This window comes from Arabidopsis lyrata (genome assembly GCF_000004255.2).
Source record: "Arabidopsis lyrata subsp. lyrata unplaced genomic scaffold ARALYscaffold_3, whole genome shotgun sequence".
NCBI lineage: Eukaryota > Viridiplantae > Streptophyta > Magnoliopsida > Brassicales > Brassicaceae > Arabidopsis > Arabidopsis lyrata.
The window spans coordinates 8,493,238-8,512,414 of record NW_003302553.1 but is presented as its reverse complement, the minus strand read 5'-3'; the positions used below and the strand labels follow the sequence as shown (position 1 = coordinate 8,512,414).

General features: G+C 37.1%; 6 protein-coding genes across 8 annotated transcripts; 3 read left to right on the top strand and 3 right to left on the bottom strand.

Annotated features, from left to right (window-relative positions):
- The first annotated feature begins 140 nt into the window (after positions 1–140).
- On the top strand, positions 141–9,313 carry LOC9321389 (pre-mRNA-processing protein 40B). Of its 3 annotated transcripts, none has more exons than XM_021031968.1 (29): positions 141–240; positions 965–1,111; positions 1,337–1,405; positions 1,544–1,822; positions 1,897–2,037; positions 2,123–2,199; positions 3,065–3,134; positions 3,742–3,794; positions 3,897–3,954; positions 4,035–4,360; positions 4,462–4,531; positions 4,617–4,736; positions 4,855–4,923; positions 4,993–5,070; positions 5,242–5,328; positions 5,452–5,486; positions 5,597–5,702; positions 6,069–6,149; positions 6,232–6,324; positions 6,389–6,442; positions 6,529–6,645; positions 6,740–6,838; positions 7,115–7,162; positions 7,231–7,323; positions 7,518–7,625; positions 7,721–7,785; positions 8,035–8,128; positions 8,395–8,676; positions 9,019–9,313. In XM_021031968.1, the coding sequence occupies exons 2-29, from the start codon at positions 1,079–1,081 to the stop codon at positions 9,133–9,135; spliced, it is 2,922 nt and encodes a 973-aa protein (XP_020887627.1). In that variant the 5' UTR covers positions 141–240; positions 965–1,078; the 3' UTR covers positions 9,136–9,313. The 3 variants fall into 3 exon arrangements, with proteins under 3 accessions (XP_020887627.1, XP_020887626.1, XP_020887628.1); XM_021031967.1 differs by having other exon boundaries at positions 1,487–1,822; XM_021031969.1 differs by lacking the exons at positions 141–240; positions 965–1,111 and having other exon boundaries at positions 1,564–1,822.
- Positions 9,314–10,179: 866 nt separating this feature from the next.
- On the bottom strand, positions 10,180–10,893 carry LOC110229893. Its single transcript, XM_021031009.1, is given in 3 exon segments — positions 10,180–10,738; positions 10,741–10,758; positions 10,885–10,893. Coding segments are annotated over 3 exon segments (309 nt in total). The 3' UTR covers positions 10,180–10,456.
- A 443-nt stretch (positions 10,894–11,336) lies between these two features.
- LOC9319264 lies at positions 11,337–11,834 on the top strand. The gene has a single exon (XM_002885275.2). It carries the CDS (start codon positions 11,485–11,487, stop codon positions 11,677–11,679), a length of 195 nt encoding a protein of 64 aa, XP_002885321.2. The 5' UTR covers positions 11,337–11,484; the 3' UTR covers positions 11,680–11,834.
- Positions 11,835–12,043: 209 nt separating this feature from the next.
- Positions 12,044–14,052, bottom strand: LOC9319263 (serine/threonine-protein kinase fray2). The gene is made up of 4 exons (XM_002883150.2): positions 13,788–14,052; positions 13,177–13,423; positions 12,782–12,830; positions 12,044–12,676 (listed from the first exon to the last, which is right to left on the bottom strand). Exons 1-4 carry the CDS (start codon positions 13,856–13,858, stop codon positions 12,153–12,155), a joined length of 891 nt encoding a protein of 296 aa, XP_002883196.1. The 5' UTR covers positions 13,859–14,052; the 3' UTR covers positions 12,044–12,152.
- A 105-nt stretch (positions 14,053–14,157) lies between these two features.
- On the bottom strand, positions 14,158–16,566 carry LOC9321387 (magnesium transporter MRS2-3). Its single transcript, XM_002883149.2, has 6 exons — positions 16,088–16,566; positions 15,610–15,822; positions 15,403–15,531; positions 15,107–15,267; positions 14,801–15,032; positions 14,158–14,713 (listed from the first exon to the last, which is right to left on the bottom strand). The coding sequence occupies exons 1-6, from the start codon at positions 16,517–16,519 to the stop codon at positions 14,426–14,428; spliced, it is 1,455 nt and encodes a 484-aa protein (XP_002883195.1). The 5' UTR covers positions 16,520–16,566; the 3' UTR covers positions 14,158–14,425.
- Positions 16,567–16,722: 156 nt separating this feature from the next.
- Positions 16,723–19,049, top strand: LOC9321386 (dual-specificity RNA methyltransferase RlmN 1). Its single transcript, XM_021031833.1, has 7 exons — positions 16,723–17,039; positions 17,266–17,376; positions 17,465–17,599; positions 17,720–17,824; positions 18,171–18,340; positions 18,443–18,542; positions 18,632–19,049. Exons 1-7 carry the CDS (start codon positions 16,785–16,787, stop codon positions 18,872–18,874), a joined length of 1,119 nt encoding a protein of 372 aa, XP_020887492.1. The 5' UTR covers positions 16,723–16,784; the 3' UTR covers positions 18,875–19,049.
- Positions 19,050–19,177: the final 128 nt, after the last annotated feature.

Genomic DNA, 19,177 nt, shown 5'->3' with positions numbered 1-19,177 from the left:
TCTCTACACTAAACCGATACAAAAAGTAAACGAATAGCCCTAATAATTTACACGTGGCTCGCATTTGGGCCAAAACTCGTGGGTTGGCTGGCCCAGCTAAAGACACCAAATTGACCATTTTTTCCCGTAAATATATATATTTTTAATTTTAATAATTTAATAGGTGAAGCGCAGTGCCGTCGTGTTGGCTCTGAACTTTGAGTTCAACTTCCTCATCGACTTTTCCTCGCCGGCGATTTGGTAATTTTCCGCAATTCTTCCTTCTCTTCGCCGGAAATTATCTTTGTTCCTTTGGGCGTGTGTTTGAATTCTGCGATTGACTCAAAGCAATTGAGAAGTGTTTGAAGTTTATTTTCTCATTTCTATTGTTCTTATTAGGGTTTGGTATAAAATGAGTATCTTCTGGGTAGAAATTGATTGAATGAGTTCGTTTCTAGTCTCATTTTCGTATAAATTAGTTGTAATTTCCATGTAATCTACAAGACTGAAACCTAGAGTTGAAAACTTTTACGCTTTTGATTGATTTGTGGATCATATTCGATAATTTATACTCATTCTATGGCCTATTAAGCTACTCCCCACGATCATCAACCTGGTAAGATTTGAACAGTTTATTATCTGTTTCTAAACTCGATTTTTTGATCAGACGGTTATCAAGTAGAAATTGTGAACTTGTTTCGAATCACTTAGAATTGTGGTTACCTAAGACATGGACTTTCTGAACAGAGAGGATGGTGGGCGATTTAACCATCTTAGAACAGAAACCTGCTTGAATGCCATGCTTATACCTTGCCTTTTTATTGTATTGGGGTTTGCCGTGTTCAATGTAGACATCGTTGTATGCCATGTTGGATATTCTATCAGAAACTTTAGAAGGCAAGGGATATTGTTGTTGCTTGCATATTGCAAATAAATGTTGACTACTATTTCACGTCCTTATTCCTATTTTGTGGTTGTTGTACAGGTCTAGTTTTCTTCTCCATATTTCAACTGAGCATACAGAGAGCAAATACAGGCAGTTTCCATTATTATTTGGTGGATCTTCCATTGGTTGCACTGAGGCTACTACTGCTGGAAGATGGCTAATAACCATCAGTATCCTGGCATTCAGGTAGGCATAGGATTAAACTACTGAGCGTGCTCTTTTTGTCCTATATCTGTCATTTTGCACCTTCTTTATTCCAATACTCTTTTACCCTGAGGCCGCTGGCTGTGAGTTAATTTCTAAATGGCTCTGACCATTGAATATGTGATTTAAGTATATTTATATTCTTGTGATTATTTTCTGAATTTTACATCTAATTTAGCGTTTTTTGTTTTGTTTTGTTTTTAAAAGCCATTCCAGCATCCTAATGCTAGCTCCATAGATTTACCCCGAGGCTTTGCTCCACCCATGAACTTTCAGGTAATGATTTATGTCTTATATGTATCTGAAGACTATTTATCAGCTCAACCCTACATGTGTTTTGCATATTTTTCATTACAGTTTCATCCTACCATTCAAGCTCCTCAGTCTGAGCAAGTTGCTCGATTGTCTTCTCAGAACTTTCAATGTGTTGGCAGAGGTGGCACAGTATTGAACATTGGATATCCACCTCAATCTTATGCACCTCAGTTATTACAGTCAATGCACCATTCACATGAAAGACCCAGCCAATTAAATCAGGTGCAAGTGCAACATGTGCCACTTGGACCCCCAACTCTAGTTTCACAGCCAAATGTGTCAATTGCTTCTGGTACCTCCTTGCATCAGCCTTATGTACAAACTCCAGATATTAGTATGCCTGGCTTTGGTGGCCCTAGGGCACTCTTTTCTTATCCGGTAAGGAAGGAAAATATTTTTGTATTATATTTACAGAAACTAGATATCTAGTTCCTAACGCTGTGAACAAACAGAGTGCCACATCTTACGAAGGTTCGAGGGCACCACCTCAAGTCACTGGACCAAGCAGTCATAGTCAGGCACAACATAGAGCATCTATCAGCCAGACTACTGCACAATCTTCTATCCTGAATCCGACATTTGAACAACCAAAGGTTGTTACCATGTCTTTTATTGTAACTACCTTCTGAACTTTTTTTGGTTGCGATACTAATATAGATATACTTTTGCGACTTGAAGGAAGCTTTTTCTAAACCTATTCCTTCTCAAGAGGCTCTAACAGATTGGGTTGAGCATACCTCTGCAGATGGAAGGAAGTAAGAATTACAAGTCATGTGACTTTTGTTTATTCTCTTTTGATTGTTTTGCTTGCGTTTTTCACATATGATGCTAAACTAAAATATTGATATTCAAACGAGATAAACTGCTGGGAACTTGGAAGCACATAATAAGGTTGTGCAAAAGCTAATTCTAGATTGTGTAGTTGTTTAGTTGTTTCTCTATTTTTACCATTGTGTGAAAGTTGGAGAGCACATCATTGGCTATTGCAGATGATAGTTTCTTTATTAATTGAATTTTTTGTGCTCTTTGAATAGGTTTTTCATTGTTAACGTTTCTTAGTCATATGTTTTTGATTCTTTGATTTCGGTAAAGACTTGTTTGATAAACTTGTCAGCTCTGTTAAACTTGTCAGCTCTGTTATATGTATGTGATCTGTTCACTCAATGAACCTATCTCTTGCTTTCTTTTTACACGAATTCTATCTAATGCTTGCTTGTTATTCATATTGATGATATTTTGCTTGCTTATTTGTTCTTCTATCTGGATTTAGCATGAAAAATATTGAACTAGTGGCTTATTATCAAGCATAAGTTTTAGTGGGAAGCAACCATACTCATGACATCTTGGATATTTATGAGTTTGATGTGCTGAAAATCACAGGATTTGTTGGCTGGGCATCCAGTTTTACTTCTATTTTTTCTGCAGAGAAAGTGTTTGATGTTCTGTCTGTGTTTCCTGATGATTTATTGTCCTGCACATTGTGCAACCGTTGTGTATTTCCCAACCTGAACAAATCTTATTCTCATCATTTAATTTGTAGAATAAATTTATTTTAGCTCCATGTTTCCAGTTGTACGAGTATATGGTCGATGACATTGATTTTTTTTTGCTTATTATTAGATATTTTTTCAACAAGAGAACAAAGAAGTCCACTTGGGAGAAGCCTGTTGAGTTGATGACTCTTTTTGAGGTGATTTATTTTGGCTCATCTGTTTACGTATCTATTTGTGGTCTTTTAAAATCACCCAAAGTCCTGTAAGCTTCCCTAGCTAAAGAAATGAAGTTTCAGGAATGATCTACTCATTCGGATTTTCAAAGCTGTCTTGTGCCATGTCATTACATATACTGCTTACTAGTAGTTATTGCACTTTGGTTTGAGGTGGACATGCTTTCTTTAATATGAATGTAAATATGAGCTTATATCTAGAATTTCAATGGTGCAAGCTTGTGTGATAGGTGCTAGGGTTACACGAAAGTGACAACAGTGAAATCCTGTGGAGTTCTTACATTTGCTCATTTTCAGCTGATGAAAGGGATTAGTGATATAGTTCATCCTATCTAGATACTCTCGTAACCTAGATAAAGGAATATGGGAGGATACTATCAGTGTCTGTTTCTTATGACGTTCAGATATTTTCAGCGACAACAATTGTGATTATTCTTCGTGGCCAATATCCTATTTTCTGTTATGCTCTGTTGAACTGGACCGTTATTTTTTCTTCCTTTGTTCTTTTGTGATCTGAAGCAAGGATTAACCAAAAAGGTATGGGTATATAAATGTGTATTCTCTGATACAGAGAGCAGATGCAAGAACTGACTGGAAAGAACATTCAAGTCCTGATGGAAGAAAGTAAGTATGCAACTAAAGTTTTTATTTCATTAACATACAACTGATGAAAAATAAAAATGTCCTTCTGTAGCTTCAGATGTTGAATCTTTAATATGTTTGCAGGTATTACTACAATAAGATTACGAAGCAATCAACATGGACAATGCCTGAAGAAATGAAGGTTTCTCTTAAGACAAATTACTGTCTTCTCTTCTGTATTTCTGTGTTTCCCGTTGTGTGAATTCTAAATCTTCGTTCCAGATTGCGCGTGAACAAGCAGAAAAGGCATCTCTTCAAGGGCCTCATGCAGAAGGCATTATTGATGTTTTTAAGGTGCTGACTCGTTCTGATACTGCATCAACTGCAGCTCCGACTAGTCTACCAAGCCAAACTTCAACCTCTGATGTCAGTGAGAAACTAGCGCTTACTTCTGATTGGAAGCAGCCAGCTTCAGTTCCTGGAAGTTCTTCTCCGGTCGAAAATGTTGATCGAGTTCAGATGATTGCAGATGAAACATCACAATTGTGTGATACTTCAGAAACCGATGGTCCTTCTGTCCCTGTGACTAAAACTTCTGCTGCTACATTGTACTGACAGTTGCAATTTTATCTCCCTTTCTCTTTTATTCTATTTAGTTTTAGTTGTGAGTATCACCACCTAAATAAGTTTCTATTAACTATCTTTGCAGGGTTGAGAAGGATGAAATTTTGGTCGGGAACAGTGGAGATTCAGATGACATGTCAGCTACAAACGCAAATGTATTTAAAGCTTAGCAATGACTATTTCTTATTAGCATGCATTTCTTCTGTATCTGTTTATCATAATTGTCCATCTGCTCTTTAGCAAGGTAGTGGGACTGGGCCAGAAGAAAGCCAAAAACCTATGGTGGAAAGTGAAAGAGTAGAGAGCCAAACGGAAGAAAAACAAATTAATCAAGAGAATTTTTCCTTTAACAATAAATCGGTATGTTTGGTTTTATGTCATGTTCCTTTGGGGACATCCGATAGAAGGATTGGTTTTATGTCTCAGCATAGTTCTGGTCTTATCTGTTTGCATAAATTAATTTTGCTTCACGATATAGGAAGCTGGGGATGTCTTCAAATCACTTTTGAAATCTGCCAATGTTGGATCTGACTGGACATGGGAACAGGTAGTACAAACTTTCACTATAAGCTGTTCTTGAGCATGGCTCTGAAGTTTTAGGTGGTTTCTGTCACAGGCCATGAGAGAAATTATTAATGACAGAAGATACGGTGCTCTGAGGACACTTGGAGAGCGGAAGCAAGCCTTCAATGAGGTTACATCGTTTTATCACATACCCTAAACCTAGCAATATAATTTATCAGAGGAGAATTTAAGAAATTTCAGATGTTTAGATATAATACAGTCACATTCTTCTCTAGGTTTGAACAGTGATGCTTAATAGGTACATCTGACCAGATGTTAATTGTGTTTTGTTGTGATTCAGTTCTTACTTCAAACGAAAAGAGCAGCTGAGGAGGAAAGGCTAGCCAGACAGAGAAAACGGTATGAAGATTTTAAAAGGATGTTAGAGGTAAGATGATATATCTGCCGCTGCATGATATATCTGCCTTTCATTTTTAGGAAATTATAAAGTACATAAAATCACCTGCATGCCGCTTATCTTTATTTTGGACATTGATTTTTTTTATACCAGGAATGCGTGGAACTTACTCCTTCTACTCGGTGGAGGTTTGTTCTCGAGGTTTGTTCTCCAGAATAACTCTGATTCCAATTCATTCTTTTTCCCTACGAGAATTACTGCAATTTCTTTTGTGATATAATGTTCGTTCTAAATCCAGTAAGGCTGTGACAATGTTTGAAGACGATGAGCGTTTCAAAGCTCTTGAACGAGAAAAAGACCGTCGTAATATTTTTGAAGATCATGTCAGTGAGCTAAAAGAGAAGGTATTAAATGGTGTATATATTAATGAATCTTGTGTTGTTTGAAAAGTAACTGCTTTTTTGTTTCTCCCATTTCTTTTTTATATACATGCATGTATTTTTGACATTAGTTTTCCACTGGAAAATTTTGCCCAGAGTGGTCATTTGAGACTTTTTCTTAATTCTAATAACTTTTATCATTCATTTGAAACTTAACATCTGTTAGTCAAGTGTGTACCTTCTCTTAAAAATTGAACTTCATTTACAACGTGTGTCTCTACTCTTTATAATATGTGAGGACCAAATATCAAAATAGTTTTACTTTGTTCAAAGTTTTGGCATTAACTTTGATTTGGGTTCCGTTGTTCATAATGCGGTTAATTTTATAAGGAGCGTGTGAAAGCTCTTGAGGATCGCAAGCGGAACATAATTGAATACCGAAGATTTTTGGAATCTTGCAATTTCATCAAGGTGATTGTCCCGCTTTTTAAATTTTTTATTATTCCATGCTATATTGTGGTAATTCATTCTGACTCATATTTTCCACCTTCAGCCTAATAGTCAATGGCGCAAAGTTCAGGACCGCTTAGAAGTGGATGAAAGATGTTCACGTCTTGAGAAAATTGATCAGCTAGAAATCTTTCAGGTAATTTCATTGATCATGAACTATCTTCCCATTCCACACTCGGCTAACTTTAACTCTTGTACAGGAGTATCTGGGTGATCTGGAGAGAGAAGAAGAGGAGAAAAAGAAGATACAGAAGGTACTTAGGTATTCGGCCTTTAGTTGACATTTATTTGTTTGTTGTATTGAATATTACTTCATTATATCTGATATTCATGACAACAGGAGGAACTCAAAAAAGCAGAGCGAAAGCATCGTGATGAGTTCCGTGGGCTGATAGAGGAACATATTGCAACAGGAGAGCTTACTGCCAAAACTTTATGGCGTGATTATTTAATGAAGGTTATATAACTCAACTACATATTATGTCACCCAGAATTATTATTCCATTTCAAGTATTGAACTGTTTTGATAGGAAATGAATTCTACATCTCAGGTCAAAGATTTACCAGTATATTCAACAATTGCGTCGAACTCCTCTGGAGCTACTCCAAAAGACTTATTTGAAGATGCTGTTGAGGATTTGAAAAAAAGGGTACTAGATTATTCTCAATAGTTTACTTTCAAAAATATCGTGAAAGTGACTGTAATCTGTTACATGATGAGAAAACTGCTTTGCGGTCTCTAGACTGATTCCTTTTGAAAGACAGTAATTTTTTTACTAAGTAGTTCTGGTAGCATTATTTTGCTAGGTTTATGAATAGTGGCGTCTTCTGTTTCCATTTCATGTTTATTTTTGCTTCTTCTTTTTTTTCTGTCCTTAATTCCTGAATTAACCATCTGTATATTTTATGTGTTTTTTTCTTCACAGTACCACGAGCTCAAGTCTCAGATAAAGGATGTATTGAAATTGAGAAAGGTACGCATTTTGTTTCTGCAAGTATTTATGGATTTTATAGGTTTTTAATAATTTCAATTTACTTCCAGGTAAATTTATCCGCTGGATCAGCATTTGATGAGTTCAAGGTCTCAATTTCCGAGGATATTGGTTTTCCACCTATTCCTGACGTTAGACTAAAGGTCTGTAGATCTTTGCCTTGACTTTTAAAATTTCATTTCCAGATGATGTGTGAAGATACACTATCTTCTTGCTTCATGATGCATAAACTAGTTCAAGCACAGTAAAACGCTCACTTCAGTGTTAGCATATTCTTTATTTAACCTTTAATGTCTCATTTGGATATGACTGCAAACTATTTGGTGATGCTTCTCAGGTAGTCTTTGATGATTTGCTGGAAAGGGCAAAGGAGAAGGAAGAAAAGGAAGCCAGAAAACAGACAAGGCAGACTGAAAAGTTGGTGGATATGCTTCGCTCCTTCAAGGTGTTGAATCTATTTAGTTTGATTTCTGTATAATGTTATGTGATGGATGAACTTTAGGGTGGTGGGCTTCTCCCTGATTATTTGCTTTGGTGCAGGATATAACTGCCTCTTCATCATGGGAGGAATCAAAACATCTTGTTGAAGGTAGTGAAAAATGCCGGTACGTTTTTCATTTATTCTACCCTTTCATGTTAAAGTTTCTGACTGGATCCTGTTTTTTTGCTATATTTTGGTCTCCTAAGTTCCAACTTCCTTCTCATATTCATCTCTATCACCAAATTGTCTTGCTCTTTATATAGAATATTTGTGCTTTTCTAGAATGGGTTTCTTATGTCGATGTTACAGCAACCACGTTTGTGCCCTTTCTAGTATTTTGATTATCTATTATTTATTGCTTCTGTATATGTAGTACTATTGGCGATGAGAGCTTCCGGAAGCAGACATTCGAAGATTACGTTTCACTCCTCAAAGAGCAATCAAAAAGGATCAAACAGAACAAGAAGGTAATGGTGGATTTGTGTCTATGAAACAGTTTGCTCGAATCTAGCATTTAACAGTTTTGGTGGAACTCTCATAATTCTTTGTCTAGTACGTCAATCTATTGGAGTCATTTTAGACTGTAAGAGGAACTTAATGGTATTGAGATTCTCTGTCGTTCGTAGCTGCTACCATAAGTGCACTACGATACTTCAACTTGTAGTTATAGATGATTCAACTATTACGTACTGATGGCATGTCCGCAAGCTCACAGAATGTTATATTACTACAGGTACCCGAGGATGTGAGAGAGGAACATGACAAGGGGAGAGATAAATACGGAAGAGAGAAGGACAGAGTGCGAGAAAGAGACAGTGACGATCATCATAAGAAAGGTGCAGCTGGTAATTACAACCATGATATGAATGAATCCCATGGAAAAGAGCGTAGAAGATCAGGAAGAGATAGCCATAACCGACATCGAGAAAGACATACTAGTGTGAAGGAAAATGACACAGACCATTTCAAAGAATCCCAAAAAGCTGGCGGTGGCCATAAGAAATCAAGACATCAGGTACACTAAATCACTTTTTAAGGGAAAAATGGGTACAAATAGAAAATAACCGTATAGAGTAATATTTGTGTCTAGGTTTTAAGTCGAGAAAACCTTAGAGTATACTGTGGTATAGTATTATTCGATCCATGACAATTCATTAAGTATTTGGATTGGTTGCAGAAATGCTGCTTCTACTGAAAACAGTCTTGACTCAGTTAGGTCCAAAACCATTTGATGTGTTGATATCTTTTACTGTTAACACATTGTCGATCTCTTGAGCCTAGTTCTAGACACACAAGTGGTTTAGCTCCATATGGTTTATGTCAAGCTTTTTAATCTCGGAGCTTTCTGCAATTGCAGCGAGGTTTGGTCCCCGAAGCAGAGGTTGAGGGCAGGATAAAGCGGCGTAGAAAAGAGGAAGAGAGTGAGCACACAAAGGAAGAGGAGCTTGAAGATGGAGAATGTGGTAGGTATTGAAAATATTTACACCAGGTTAATATCTCACTCCCATGTTTGGAGTTGTTTAGGCTTCGAATTTTCTTGGATTGAGTTTTGTTGAAACCGGTCTCATCATAAACACTATTTTGTTATCATGAGCTCCAGCTTTAACGTAATGAGAAATGGCTGGGTAGGTAATTTCACCTATTTTAAAATTTTGTTTTGTTACCAATTTTTGTTGAATATATAGGTAATTTCATGTATTTTAAAATTGATGTAATTTTTATTAAAAACAGAAATTATGCGGATTTTGAACTCAGATTCTAGCCATATATATATTATGTAAGTTATATGATTAGGTTGAGTACTCTATCTCATTATGAGATTTGTCTGCAAGAACGTCATCCTTTCCTACATCTTTATCTAATTTTTTTTTTATTGATTTGGGTTGACTTTAAGATTGATCTTTTTGTCAAAAAATTCTATGCATTAGGTAGTGAGTCTTAACAAGGTTTGCATATATATTTTCTTAATTTGTATTATTTTGCCAAGATTTCATTGGATTTTTTTTAGATATTTAGGGTGTTATTCAATCATGGATTTTAATAAAATTGAAATTTAACACTAATCCACTATTATTCAATTAATGATTCTAAATCATGCTTTAAAATCTAGTGTTATTACATCTTATATTTGTAAATCATGATTCATAGATTTTAAAATCTAGTGTTATTACATCTTATATTTGTAAATCATTATTCAACTAAGATTTTAAATACTTCATTAAAATCCAGTGCTATTTAAAATAAAAAAAACTTATAAAATCTTTGTATATCAAGTCATTTAAAATGAAATCTCTTTGTAGTTTCATAAGTAAATTATTAGAATCAAAATCCAATATATTTAGAGTTGGTGTCTTAACTAGGTTGCCTGTACAAGAGAAATCCATACCTTCTTTGTTTTCAAAATATTTTCTTTCATTAGTATTATTTTGCCAAGATTTTATTGGATTTGTTTTTAGATATTTACTTGACTTTAAAAGTGCTAGTCTTCTCAATGGTCCGTTTACCATAAATATGCAAATACTAAATACATATGTTTATTTAAAAAGCCTGCTATAACGTAGATATCTTCATTCAGCCTGTAATACATCGCATTTTCACTCATAAAATTCACCACAAAACAAAGAGAAGCCAAAACGAAATATGAAGGGATTTTTTGGAGTTGTGGTGCTTCAGTTCATTTTTCTAACATTATCTTTAGCCACTCGCGATATAATTTCATTTGCTTCTGATTACGATGTGGCTAAAAAAGTTTTTAGCAGTACGAACAACATGGAATCTCTCCAACTTCCAGCATTTTATGTACCAAATGGTGAAGCAAGGAGAGTAGATCCAAGTGTCGTAAGCGATGAAACATCTCTACCTTCTCCATCGTTTTTCAGAGCAAATATTGGAACGAAAAGATTGGTACCAAGCGGTCCGAACAATGCAACATCTCCACCTTCTCCATCATTTTCCAGAGCAAATATCGGAACGAAAAGATTGGTACCAAGCGGTCCGAGCAATGCAACATCTCCGCCCTCTCCATCATTTTCCATAACAGATATCGGAACGAAAAGATTGGTTCCAAGCGGTCCGAACAATGCAACATCTCCACCTTCTCCAACGTTTTCCAGAACAGATATTAACACCAACATGGGTTAGAATAGGCCGATGGTCCGAATCCGTTAAGTGTAAAATATTATTGTGGGAATAAAATATTGAGACACGCATCATTATATTGTACCTTATGCATCTATATATGTATTATCATAAATCCAAGATATGTCTTCCGTCGTTCTCCTGATTTTGAAATCAACGGAATTAAATGATAATTAACATTGTTATATATACGTTTGGAAAGGTCAAAAGAGAAAAAAAAAAACACTACGTCTACGTCTACGTCTACGTTACGTAGATTAGCAATTTATCATCATGCTATTTTATTATATGTGAATGCAACGGAGAAAAAAAGATACGACTCTTTTTTCTTTTTGTGTGTATGTGTTACATATGTAAATGTGATTGTTGACAAAAGCAAATGTGATTACTGATGACATATACAGTAGTTGACTACTAAATTAAATATTTCAAAAGTCAAAGAAGGACAACTAGTGGCAATATCGAAAATATCTCAAATTCAAAGCCCTATATTTCACAATCTATGATTCTATTCCATAAAACCAAAGAAGGTGTGTGGGTATACAACTCAAAAGCGTAACGTTTTAGAGTTAAAAGATCAAAACAAACGCATAAATGTCTGAGGAGCTACGACTACAAAAAGTGAAATCTTCTTCTTTCTTAGTTATTTAGGGTTCTTTAGAGAATCAAGAAGAAGAAGAAGAACATGGGATTACAGTTGGAGAGTTTGATGGAGACGATAAAGTCAAAGGTGAGTTTGCTAAGGAAGAAGAAGAAACCTTACATCAAAATGGATAAAAGCTCCAGCGTTAGAGTTGCGATCCGTCGTAAGAAGACTAGAGATCTCATCGATAAGACCTTGAAGGTTGCTGATCGTCCTGGCAAACGAACTCTTTTCTGATAAAACTTCTTTTATTGCCTCATATTTTGCATGTCATTTTTTGTTGTTCTTCGTTCAGTAATTTGGTGTTTTTGATTCAGGAGATCAAGTTTGTGATAATATGTATAGTAATTTCTGGAAATAAATAAAAGAAAAATAATATAGAAAACATCAAACATATATGATTGATCGATGAAAAATATATTAAAATCTGCTATAGTTGACTTTTAGTGATAGGATCCTGTCCTGCTGATTCTTGAGTCAGTCTTACTATTTTTTTGTCGGCAAGTCAGTCCTACTTTTCATGGAGTTCAAGTGAAATAGTGTTAACCCAAGAAAAGTCCGGTTTAGAGTGTAATATCTTTGAAGTTTAAACCGATGCGGCTTTCTTGGAAAAAAGAAGAGAGTTCCATTATATAAACTCAGAAATCATCTTCTACACTTGCAAACTGAGATATTATAATGTTAGAGGCGAATTCATAACATATGCTGCTTCAAGAAGCCAACAAAGCTTCAACTTTTGCAATCTGTTCTTCCTCAGTGGCTTTGGCTGGACTCTTGTTCGCCTCCTCGAACAAGTCATGGTCCCATTTCTTCTCATTCCTTGCCCAGCTTCCGCTAAACCCACTACGCCCATTGCCGTTGAATCTGTCTCTATCAACTCGATAACTCTGTCTGCTTCCCGCGCCTCTTTCATCATCTCTGTTCCACACTCTGTCTCTTCCCATTGCTGGTCTCTCATGTCTTTCTGAATGCATATTTCTCCTCCAGTTTCTCTCGTTCTGTCTGCGATTGTTTAGATTCGTGTCTTTTCCCTCCTCAGTTCTTGTTCTGTCTGTGTTGTTCCCCTCTGCGATCTTCTTCTCCCTGAAGGCCGGTCGTTTCCTAGAGAGTGCTCCTTGGGTGTCGCTATCATGTCGCCACGAGCTTTTGTCTTCGTCTTTACGATGCTGTGACTTGTCATCATCTCCACCTCTTCGGTTACTCTGATCTCTTGAACTTCTCCACGATCCTCTCTCTTCAAACATTTTAAAGCAACTAATTAAGTTCATAAGACTTAGCAATTCTTTTAAAGGTTATGGAATGAGGAAAAGGAAAGGTGAGATAATTTGGGGAGAATTACCAGAAGTTGGTCTTCTGTCACCTTTTCCATCACTAGGAAGATCATCATGCTGTTATAAGACACGCACAGGCAAGCCAAAGATTACATATAGCTGAGCATTGGAAGGCATTCAACTGTACGCAATAATCCCATCACATCAGCACAGATTAAAGGCTAAATATGCAGTAAATAGCAACCCAGTAATCAATTATCTCACCAAAAATTTTAACGGAGCTAATACAAGATCAAATATTAAATCTTATATAGCCATTTCATGGGCAATGAGAGCTCAGTAAAAAAAAAAAACATTCCAGCAGACCAAAAGCTTCCAAGACATCCTATGACCACAAATCTACTAGGACAGTAACAAAAAGGAACGTTATCAGATGGAAAACAATAATGAAAGGTTTTGGAACCTGAGAATAGGGTCTAGAACGAGGCACTTGAGATAGATGGGAAGCTTGTTTGGTGGTCTCATGATGCCCGGAGTGCTTCTTTCCACTGTCTTTTTTCGAACCATGAGCATCAGGTTCCAACGGCGCAGCATCTCTCAAGGACTGACGTGGTTTCTTCTCTGCATCAGTACCCTCCCTAACATCCAAATCCTTCTTAATCAGAACTCGTTCAGCTTCAGGTTTGCCATCTCTTCTTGATCTCTTGGGGCTAAAGACAAACATAAATAATTAGTTGTGGAAGTGGAACTATGATAAGCTCTAGTAAGAGTGATTTCTGAAGAGCTGACTAGAGAACCACTTCAAAAACTTGTACCAAAATTAGGCTCTAAAGAATTGACCATCTTCATCAAAAATCTCCAGTTTTCTTGAGTGAATGTGACCAAATTAGAGCAGAGAGATCATAGGATGATACAAAACAATCACTTCAACACTAAAACAACAACTGTGACAAGCATAAATTCCACAACAGTCAGCTTGCATTTCGTTTCCTCATTGTTCAAAACCGAATTTTAATCGCTTCAAAGTTATAATAGAAGATGAAGATAGAGCAGAAATCTCCAGAAGAAGCAGACCTGGGTTCGCGATCGATTCTTGAACGCTGTCGTTTTGGGTCTGAATCTCTGCTTTCTCGCCTCGTCGACATGTTTCTCTTCTCCGATGAAATTTTAGGGCTTACTCTTCTTCTCTCTTCCCACGCCTGCAACTTTTTTTTTTTATCTAATTTTCCCTTCAAAATTTCCTCAATATTACAGTTTCCGCCTTATATATTCTTCAAGTATCAGGAAAACCCCCATAAGCTAGAATTGTGCAGAAAAACGATCTGCGATACCATTATAAAATCCAGATTCCATTGGCAAACTAAACCGGAAATTCCGGTTCTCTATCTGTCTTTACCTAATTGCTTGAGTTAGTTTTGATAACAGCGATGTTAAACGTTAATCCTTTGGGAAAACATTATTACTCAATCAGTTGTTGATTACATAAAAGTTTGATGATCTCAAAATAAGCAAGAAGGAAGCTATGCAACTCTGTAGATGGTAATCTGCTCTATTAAATTGAAACTATGCAAATAGTGAAGGAGATGGATAAAAAGGTCTGAGAGTAGTAAGATCCTCCAAGAACGAAGGATATACATAAAAAGTCTCGTTAGATTAAATAGATTTGTGGCAAAGCCACATTATTCTCCTCTCCCAATATGTTGTTGGTCGACTCATTCAAGAAGGCGCTTGTACTTGCACCACCCGATGGCACCTACGTAGAGGAATATACTGCCGACAGAACCTCCAATTACAGTCCAAATGAATCTTCTTGGACCAGCTTCATTATCCTTGAACAACTCTATCGTAATATTCATACCAAATACACCAGCAACTGCGATAAAGGCGCTCATCACCAGAGTAGCTGTTGTTAGCATCACACCCATCTGCAGAAGATGATTCTGCTTGTCATCTAGCATTATGTTGATGTAGTCCTCCGTGTCATCCACATATTCCCTTAGCTTTTTTCATCAAAACAACCGCAACGTATTAGAAGAAGAATATCACCACCAAATAGAGTACAAATAGTATCTGGTCTATTTACTTACTGTTGATAGTTTGTTCAGTATACCATCGATCTGCACGAAATATGCTTCCAAAAGCATTTCAAGCTCTTCCACATCTAATTTGTTGGTCATGGCACTCCTCGTTGAGCTTGTATGAGTCCCACGGCTATTTCTGCTAAGTGCACTGTGAGCACTCATAAGAAGATGGTGAGCATCAGTTCCTTGTAGATATCTTTCATCTCTGTTAGCCAACGATGCAAATTCAGGAGGAAGCCTGGAGTAAAAAGGCAGATGTTAAACTTATATCAGAACAATAGAAGGTAGTATGCTCAGAAAGTTGATACATGCCTGTCATCCTCGTCTCCTTGAGGAAGATCAACCTCGAATGTATCACTCTCATTCATAGAAGAATTTGACGAATCCTCAAGTTTCTGAGCTAACTTCTCCGTAAGATACATCTCAGCCATATCTTCATCATCGTCTAGCAGATGTTCTAGCTCGTCCCTAACCTAGAACATGTAAAGAGAAAAGTATAGACAAACGTGGTTAGAATATGGTAATCTCTTAGGTTCACATCTACGAGGAAACATGATAAATCGTTATCACAATATCAAAGGAGCAATTGAATGTCTGAATCATAACACCTTCTGAACACGTCCAGTTATTGCAACCAGCCTGCTTTTAATCTGTCGAACCCGCTCCAAATTAAGGGTACTGATCTTGGAAGTAAGCTTGTCCAGGGCTGGATGAGCCTCTAACTCCAATCTTAAGGCCTACATTAGAAGAATGAATCGAATACCAAACAAGAGAAGAAAAATGCTTTGTCATGGAGCCTTAACATAAGTATTTACCTCATGTTCCAAACTGCTTGATGCAGCTTCAAGACAGGCTTCCAAAGCAACAAACTCAAATGGAAGAACCTTAGATCCATCTTGATTCTCAAGACTTTGCTTTGCATCCTTCTTGGCTTCACTCCCTTGATCCCCAGATGATTGTGGCGTTCCAGCTTCTCCTTGGGCAGGATCTGTCCTCGAATGAAGCTCTCCCTCAGATTTCTGTTCCTCCTTCACACGACACATAGAAACAGAGTATAGAGTGATTAGTAGCTAAACTTGGCAATCATACTCTTCACATAGCATCACCATTGCACAAATCAAAGAGTCAACCACGTCCCAACACGACATTAGCAATTATATACATATTCCATTGTCAAGCCAATATATTTTTACTTCCCAATTCCCAAACAATGCAATTAGCCTTAAACAAAAAGAGCTCCAAAAAAATGTCCTCCAAATGAACAGTGGAAAAAACCCTAATTTCTCCAATTACCTGAGGTTTAGTGGCGTGATGGTGACAGAGAATCCGCCTCTGCAACTCATCGATAAAGGGTGACACGGAAGGATCCTTGGAATTGAGCAACAAAACTTCTTGAGCGGTGATGATTGCCTTGATATGCTCCAAATTGATGACAATCGCTCTCTCTCTACCTAAAACAGTAGATGGATACGACAACAGTGGATCGAGAATCCGAAGATCTCTCGCCGGCAATCCTGTTCGCCGCATGATGGAGTGTTTCCCTTCTTCCTTTAGATCCGACTTCCCTGACGAGTCCAGTACCAACCACGACCTCACGCCAACGCCTTTCTTCCGTCCGCCGCCACCCACAACACCGGCGGGGTACATCGGTGTCGGCTGACCAGTGTTTGGCGTTGATGGATTCGTATTGAAATTGAATTCATCGGCTCTAGCTCCTCCTCTCATCGCGCTTACGATTGTTGTGATCAGAGAGATCGAGCAGCTGACGAATGTTGAAGTGGAATTGGGTATTTATATTACGGCTCGTCAGCAACAAAGGACAAAAAAGGTTAAGCCAAACCGCTTGTAACTTTTTCCCCAAAAAATAAAACCGGGTTTAGATTTTCCACCAAAAACCAAACCGGTTTTAGCTTCTTCTTTGAATTTCCGCAGTGACGGAGGCTGAGAGTTTTGCTTTTCAAATTTAGGGCTTTTAAAATCGGCGACGACGATGAAGTTGAAATCGGTGTTCGACGCTTCGGAAATCAAATCGGAATTTGAATCAGCGGGAATAAACCCTAATTTCGCGATTCCAATCTGGAAATATGTAATTCAGAATCCTGATTGTGTATGGGATGAGATTCCTTCATTGCCTTCTGCTGCTTACTCTCTTCTCCATTCCAAGTTCAAGACTCTTACTTCGTCTCTTCACTCGCTATTCCATTCCTCCGATGGCACAACCTCTAAACTCCTCATCAAGCTCCAGGTACTCTATACTCTCTCTGTTTCTTCGTTTTTCTTGTAAGTAACTTGGGCATGATCTGATTCTGTATACAATGATGATTTAAAAAAAAAGTGTAGAAGATTTGGCAGCTGAAAGGTTTTTACTTTGTGATTACAACACATTGCTTTAATGGATTCTGAGAACTTGTAATGTCTCTGTTATCTGATGAACTCATACTGGATTCGTGCTTTTGGTTTTGAACTTCAAGAATGGAGCTTTTGTGGAAGCTGTGGTGATGCGATACGATACTCGGTTAGGGATGTTAGGAGGGAAACCACGTCCTGGAGGTATAAGATCTACATTATGTATTTCATCTCAGGTATTGATTTTTATCACGCAGTGTCATCTTGGTTTATCGAATCACTGTGAAGGGAGAAAGAATTCTGATGTGAAGTATTTATCAATAGGTTGGTTGTAAGATGGGTTGCACATTCTGTGCTACTGGTACCATGGGATTTAAAAGCAATTTAACATCTGGAGAAATTGTGGAGCAGCTTGTTCACGCCTCTCGCATAGCTGATATACGCAACATCGTTTTCATGGTATATTGCATTTTGTATTACACAATGTGCACCTTGCCTTCTGGTTATTTGTTAATGTTGTCATTTTTATTGATGAAGTTTATTCACCAGTTGTTGCCTTGGTTTGATGATTGTGATCAGGGAATGGGAGAACCTTTAAATAACTACAATGCTGTTGTTGAAGCTGTCCGCGTCATGTTAAAACAGCCATTTCAGCTGTCACCCAAAAGAATTACCATATCAACTGTAAGTACCGAGAAAGCTACCTTGAAACATTCGTAAAACAGAGAAACTTATTCATTGAATTTCGTAGGAATACTTCAGGTTATGGAATTTGTCAATTTGATAAAGGGAACTGATAAATAAACTTCAATCCATTAAACCTTGCAGTATGCAGCTTTCAGCTTTTTTTTATCAGAATTTGTCAATTTGATAAAGGGGATGAAAAGGATTTTCTTCTGATTTTATTTTCCTCCCCTTAATGCTTGAACCGTATATTCTAGCCGATAAATCTAAATCATGCAATGCTGCCTGTGTTGACACTTTTATTTTAGCAAATAAATTTCCCTAAATCGTAATGTCATTTGCATAGGTCGGAATTGTTCACGCAATTAACAAGCTAGACAATGATCTACCCGGTGTAAGTTTAGCAGTATCTCTTCATGCACCAGTTCAAGAAATCCGCTGCCAGATCATGCCAGCAGCTAGAGCCTTTCCTCTTCAAAAGCTTATGGATGCACTTCAAACTTTCCAAAAGAACAGGTAGATCATGTAATTCTTAACTGGTTTTTATATTAAATGTTTGAACCACAATCCCCGTAGTTAAATTAAAGAACATAAGAACATTGTCCTTGGATTTAACAGTCAACAAAAGATCTTCATTGAGTACATAATGCTTGATGGAGTAAATGATCAAGAGCAGCACGCTCATCTACTTGGCGAATTGCTAAAGACATTTCAAGTGGTAAATCTTTGATGTCTTAATACTCTTAAAGTCTCTGCAATTATCTGATGATATTTTTTATGGAAACTCTGTGCTCTTTTCTTGAACAGGTCATAAATTTGATACCATTTAATCCAATTGGATCCACAAGCCAATTCGAAACAAGCAGCATACAAAGCGTATCAAGTTTCCAGAAAATCCTGAGGGAAACATACAAGATCCGAACCACAATTCGCAAAGAAATGGGTCAGGATATTAGCGGCGCTTGCGGTCAGCTAGTCGTGAACCAACCAGACATCAAAAAGACTCCTGGAACTGTGGAACTTAGAGACATTGAAGATCTGCATCTCTAATTTAGGACCAGAGACATGAAACAGACATTTGGAAATGGTTTGTAGTATCTTTGAAGCCACTCTTCAAAACCCTTTTCTTAAACTTCACATTTTGTCCTCATCACTTTGTGGAAAACACTTGGCTCACTCTTATATGCAAGTAAGACAAACAGAGATGGTCCTTGGTCCTTCTACACTTCACACATGGACATTTAACTTCTCTTTTAAAATATTCCCCAACAAGTGATGTTATGTCATCATTAAAGTTGTGGTAAATTGTTTAAAGGGAAAACTAATTTAACTTTAATGAAGTAAAACTCATAA